Source organism: Rhagoletis zephyria, unplaced genomic scaffold (assembly GCF_001687245.7).
Source record: "Rhagoletis zephyria isolate East Lansing unplaced genomic scaffold, Rhagoletis_zephyria_1.1 Rzeph_scaffold_00114, whole genome shotgun sequence".
In the NCBI taxonomy this organism is placed as follows: Eukaryota; Metazoa; Arthropoda; class Insecta; order Diptera; family Tephritidae; genus Rhagoletis; species Rhagoletis zephyria.
In genome coordinates this window covers 439,283-445,906 of record NW_016157198.1, presented here as the reverse complement: position 1 = coordinate 445,906, position 6,624 = coordinate 439,283, and the positions used below count along the sequence as shown (strand labels likewise).

Here is a 6,624-nt window from a genome sequence, read left to right as displayed (position 1 = left end):
GTTATTTGCTTTAGCATTCCTTACTGCTTACTTTAGTGGAAATGGATTAGACAAGGATTAGAGACAAGAGCCACTTAACAGTAGTAACAGTTTTTGTTTTTTGACTTTTGAATTGTGTCGTTATTGCACAGGNTTGTTCACCTTATATCGATATACATTTATATGTATGTAATTATATAAAAAGTATGCAAAGAAATTTAAAATATGGGGCATTTCACCTCAAGTGACCCAACTTTTGAAATCTATGTCTTCCGATCGGGATGAAATTTGCACCAAGGTTAGTCCTAAAAAATAGTAGTTATGACACAAAATTTCAATGGGATCGGTCAAACACACTCCGAGTTGGAGGGTCTAGAATTTTGACATTTTGGTCAAACGGCCATTTTTTCGGATCCATATAACTAATTACCTATTGTATTTAGAAAATTTTTTCAGGAATGTTTTCGATAGATTTCTCTTCAGTCTTTACAAATTTTATTTTTTTTTAATTAAAATGAATTTTTTTTATTTTTTTTTTTTAAATAAAAAATAATTTTTATGTTTTTTTTTCAAAAAGGGGTATTTTTTTTAATTTTTTTTGCTCAAAAGAAAGCTTAGGTATTTTTCTTTAAGAGCTTTGTGGTCGCTTAGTGGGATGCAACTTGTGTATCAATCAAAATTAGCGTTTAGTAACTCGAAACAGCGGTTTTTTTAATTTTTAATATATGACCTATTGTCTTCTTTTTTTCGTATTATTGTGTAAGTGTCTCGGAAACCTGAAAATAAAACTTATATGAGAAGGTATATACAATTACCTTTCCAACGGTATATAACACGCCTAACCAAAGTTTCATACCCTCGATACTGCCATTCCCGTAGTTAAGGATGATTAAGATTTTTCGTAGTCTAACACAGCAGGTACTCGATTTTGTGCATCCAAACTCTTTATTAATAGCTTTGCAGAATTTTGAGTATTAGATTTGCATACCTACTAGCACAATATTTAAAAGGTATGAAGAATATGGGATTTTCCGGTAGTTAAGGATGATTAAGATTGTTTATTTTTTGCTCAAAAGAAAGCTTAGGTATTTTTCTTTAAGAGTTTTGAGGTCGCTTAGTGGGATGCGACTTGTTTATCTATTAAAATGAGCATTTAGTAACTCGAAACAGCGTTTTTTTTAATTTTTAATATATGACCTAAGTTTTTCTGAAACCTGAAAATAAGACATATAAAAAATTAGATACAATTACCTTTCCAACGCTATATAACAATACCCACAATATGTACACCTTTGGAATAAAATAACTGTTTTTCTATAGAATTGGTCAAAATTATGAATTTTTTTATTTATTTAGAATAGTTTTTAATATATAATTTAATAAATAGATACATAAAAAGTATACAAGATAGTTAATTTTATAATAGCCAGCCTTCCATCCACCTTATTTTCCACCTTTCTTTGTGGCTTTTTTCGTCAATCCTTTCTTAGGGTTACTGGGTTCTGCTGTTGATTTCACTTCGGGTTTCGCTTTTGGAAAGAAATCACATTGGGTAGAGGAAGAAAACTTCTTTAACTTGAGCCTTCCATCGCCAATCGGTATGAAAGCATGATATTGAGCGGTACCATCGATTGTTACTGCAGCATCGAATCTGCTCTTCAGTGATTTCGCAGTTTCCGCATGATCATCTTTGCTACTAAAAATTATTTCAGTTTCTTTACAGTACTTCTTTGCCCACCGGAATAAAGCTTTCGCATCTAAGATACGGGCTTGATGAGAGCATTGGAGGCTATACTTCGCTGCATTTCTTTTAATATTTGCTCCTATACCATCACATGCTCCTTTACCATGAGCAGTAGGATGAAAATGCCACTCAGCTGGTGTATCGAAATCTGTTTCATGAGCCATAAGATTTGCGAAGCTACTTTTGTTTTTAAAATGCTGACGAGCTCCATCCGAAACGTAGTATACCTTCGCTACTGTGAATTCGGATTTTAGATAATTTAGTATTATCTTCTGGTACTCATAAACAGCAACGGCGTCATGCTTCAAATCGTCGGATATGATTGCCATACTTTTATGTTCCAGTTTTCCATCTTTCATGTAGTAAATAACTATTGTAAATATAGTTGCTTGGTCGTTATTGAAATGGAATGCTTGTATGGCATCCTGGATAACATATTTATAGTTTTCTGCGAAATCGTATGAAATAACGAATTCACCTGCCTGCAAATGTATCTTCAAATTTTCGAAGAATGACCGCTGCTCCTTGACTAGAAAGTCATGGGTTCTCAAGTTTACCAATCCGGTACAAATTTCTTCCACAAAATCGTCCACACTTAAGATAACTGTTTTCAATGTGCACCTTTCAGACTGCAGCCAAGATTCAAATTTGACCTCCTCCACAAATTCTCGGTCAAAAGACTTGACCAAATTCTCTTTGATGAACGTAGTTCCCGGGCAATTTGAGCATTCACCCAAGTGGCAAGAAGTTGATACATTAGGACACATTGTCAATTTAAGGCAATCACGGTAACTGTTCAAATCTTCCGGCGAATCATTTGTTAAATAATTCAAGTTGATTTCCTTCAACATCAGCTTCACATTTTCATGATAAATGCAAACGCATACTGTATGAGTTCCGCTGCTTCCTGCCAAGACGCAATGTTTTGGCCTGAGCTGGGTAAATTTTGTGAATCCAATTTTAATATCCTCGTGTTCAGATTGAAAGCTCGCGAACAGCTCATTCAGGTTGCAGAGAATTATCCTCTTCTGCATTTGAACTTTCTTACCGTCAATTCGTACAGACACCCAGTCTTTCATCCCTGGCATCAGGCGACTCATATCATCGCGCTGATAAAACTGAGTCACTAGAGCTTCAGTTTTGCACTCTAAAGGTTTTCCTTTCTTTGTGTTTGGGAGTGTGAGTATGCCATGCTCTGCAACTAATTTTTTAGCAATCCTGGCTTTTCTTTCTGATGTTCCAAACTCAGCCATTGTTTTTGCGCGACTCCATGTCGGTGGAGCAAGCGTGAGAAGTTGAATTTTTTCTGCTCTACTAGTTGAAGTTTTGTACTTTTCTTTTATTTGCTCAAGTACTTTTACTGCATCCTTGTGGTATTGGTTTTGGCACTCATCCCTTGAAGTCATATTTTCTTCAGTAAAGTTGGAGCCATCGTCATCGGAAATTCGGTCATCCTTCTCAGATTCAATATGGTCTCTATCTGGAATAACGTCTTCACAAGGCTCATTACTTTTCGAAGTCGGTAATTCCTTCAATTTGCTGAGCTCTTTCCTGCACGATCCACAAATTCGCATCCGTTTTGATAGCGTAGGGAATTTTGATATTAAGCCGTCAGAAAGCCGTCGTGTATCTGAAGAAACGTGGTTTTTTTTGTTGAAGGGATTAAAGCAAAAAGAAGCAAAAATTTCTTTATCAAGCTTAGCCTTTTTATGAGCCATAGCTACTGAAAATATTAATTATGTAAATAACACAGTCTTTATTTTAACGCTGTTTCTAAAAAAGTGGTCTTCAAAATGACCATACACTGCCTTCATAAACTATAGCTGATTTATTATAGCTACTTATAGGTTGCGCGAGTAGGTATGAATATCTATTGAGAAAAGGTTTGGACGAATCTGCTGTGGTTAGGTACAAAGAAAAATCTTAATCATCCTTAACTACCGGAAAATCCCATATTCTTCATACCTTTTAAATATTGTGCTAGTAGGTATGCAAATCTAATACTCAAAATTCTGCAAAGCTATTAATAAAGAGTTTGGATGCACAAAATCGAGTACCTGCTGTGTTAGACTACGAAAAATCTTAATCATTCTTAACTACGGGAATGGCAGTATCGAGGGTATGAAACTTTGGTTAGGCGTGTTATATACCGTTGGAAAGGTAATTGTATATACCTTCTCATATAAGTTTTATTTTCAGGTTTCCGAGACACTTACACAATAATACGAAAAAAAGAAGACAATAGGTCATATATTAAAAATTAAAAAAACCGCTGTTTCGAGTTACTAAACGCTAATTTTGATTGATACACAAGTTGCATCCCACTAAGCGACCACAAAGCTCTTAAAGAAAAATACCTAAGCTTTCTTTTGAGCAAAAAAAAAAAAAAAAAAAAATACCCCTTTTTGAAAAAAAACATAAAAATTATTTTTTATTTAAAAAAAAAAATTAAAAAAAATTCATTTTAATTAAAAAAAAATAAAATTTGTAAAGACTGAAGAGAAATCTATCGAAAACATTCCTGAAAAAATTTTCTAAATACAATAGGTAATTAGTTATATGGATCCGAAAAAATGGCCGTTTGACCAAAATGTCAAAATTCTAGACCCTCCAACTCGGAGTGTGTTTGACCGATCCCATTGAAATTTTGTGTCATAACTACTATTTTTTAGGACTAACCTTGGTGCAAATTTCATCCCGATCGGAAGACATAGATTTCAAAAGTTGGGTCACTTGAGGTGAAATGCCCCATATATTTAAAGATAACTACGAAAAATAAATCGGGAACGGAAAGTTCATCAAAAATCTACCAAAATGAGAAAAAATATACCTTTTTACCAACCCAAATTTTTTCTACCAATTTTGGTAACAATTTACCAAAGTGGCAACCCTGAGTGTGAGCCAAAACACCTCGCTCTTTCAAAGCGAATTGAAATTCAGTTTATACATATGTTTTGAATCGTGGCGAAATGAATTAAAGCGACTTATGCGTGCGTCTAAACGTAGTAATAGATAGTATAGAACTACAGGAATACATATTTTGGAATAAAACTAAACATATGATGTCCCTGCGGTATTTCATAAAACTTTAATGGAATGAATACAAATTATATGTAAAAATATGTTATTTTTTATTATTTTATTAAATAATACGGGTTTTTAGCTTTCGAAAGAAGAAATAAAAGCCTGCTAATTTTTTGCACTTTTTGAAGAAAAGCGTTTTTTGCTAATGCATAAAGCCATTTTTTCCATTTTTTGTCAGTGCCATCAGATCTGCACGATTCGTTCTATTTTCAAAAATGGAGTGTCAGATTAAAAAGCTTGACCTGTAGACAATAGAGGTATTTTTTGAAAGAGTTGCCACCTGTTACAAAATTAAATTCAAATTGTTTAATAAGTTAAATGACTTTTTGAAGTAATGCGTTTTTTGCTAATGCATAAATCCATTTTTTCATTTTTGTCAGTGCCATCAGATCTGCACGATTCGTTCTATTTCCAAAAATGGAGTGTCAGATTAAAAAGCTTGACCTGTAGACAATAGAGGTATTTTTTTAAAGAGTTGCCACCTGTTACAAAATTAAATTCAAATTGTTTAATAAGTTAAATGAATTTTTGAAGTAATGCGTTTTTTGCTAATGCATAAAGCCATTTTTTCATTTTTGTCAGTGCCATCAGATCTGCACGATTCGTTCTATTTCCAAAAATGGAGTGTCAGATTAAAAAGCTTGACCTGTAGACAATAGAGTTTTATTTTTTTTTAAGAGTTGCCACCAGTTAAAATATTAAATTCAAATTTTTTAATAAGTTAAATGAATTTTTAAGAGATGGGTATCAATCGAAATGTGTATGAAAATGGTTTATTTATTAACTACTTGAAGAGGGTTGCCACCTGTTTAAAAAATCAAATTCCATTTGAATTAAAGGAATAAGGTAAATGAAATGGATAGGTATCACCATATGGGAGTCAGACGAAAGAGGTTTAAGAAGGTTTTAGCTTTCAAATATTATGAAGCGGGTTGCTACCTGTTTGTAAAGTCAAATCTAGTTAAACTAAAATGATAATGGTGTCAAACCAAAGGTTTACGACATCGTATTTATTATTTTATTACAAATACATACATTGTCAATCAGTGATTTGTTCTGATTGCATTCCTTTTAAATTACTGGACTCCTAAATTAACTCAGGAAAGTTTTTACTATTCACTTATTTCTTGCTAAATATGTCATATATACATATATATGATATATACATACATAAATATACATACATACATAAATATGTCATATATACATATATATGATATATACATATTTCCGTTACCTTATTCCCTTAATTAAAGTGAATTTGATTTTTCAAACATGTGGCAACCCTTTAACGTGTCGGTTAGAAGTGAAGCATTTGCAAAACCATTTTAAGTGATACCCATATTGTAATATAATTCATTTAACTTATTAAATAATTTTAATAAAATTTGTAATAGGAGGCAATCCTTTCCAAAATATACAATTTTGTTTCACATCTACAGGCCAAGCCCTGTCATTTCACAACTCACTTTTGAAAATAGAACGAACTATATGTACATACCTATGTAAATGCCACAAGAACCCAAATTGTCCACTTCAAAAGGCATTTATAGTGAAAGTATGAAATTTATCCAAAAACAAATTGCTTTTTTGAATGTCCTCAATTTTACTAAGAAGCTAATTTTCATTTAAATCCGTCCACACTTAAATTTTTGCCCTCATTTTATATGGAAGGGAAGCACTGTGCGGCGCTCATCAATACTACTATCGCTAAAAATTTACCCACATATTGCGACCACTCTAATAACCATATTAAAATATTCAATTTATCTTATCAATTAAACTAAATTCAAATTTTCAAACAGGTGGCAACCTTC

At 32.6% G+C, this 6,624-nt stretch overlaps 1 protein-coding gene across 1 annotated transcript; it reads right to left on the bottom strand.

Annotated features, from left to right (window-relative positions):
- Positions 1-1,638: 1,638 nt before the first annotated feature.
- LOC108378244 (uncharacterized) lies at positions 1,639-4,100 on the bottom strand. Its single transcript, XM_017634535.1, has 2 exons — positions 1,809-4,100; positions 1,639-1,714 (listed from the first exon to the last, which is right to left on the bottom strand). Exons 1-2 carry the CDS (start codon positions 3,439-3,441, stop codon positions 1,683-1,685), a joined length of 1,665 nt encoding a protein of 554 aa, XP_017490024.1. The 5' UTR covers positions 3,442-4,100; the 3' UTR covers positions 1,639-1,682.
- Positions 4,101-6,624: the final 2,524 nt, after the last annotated feature.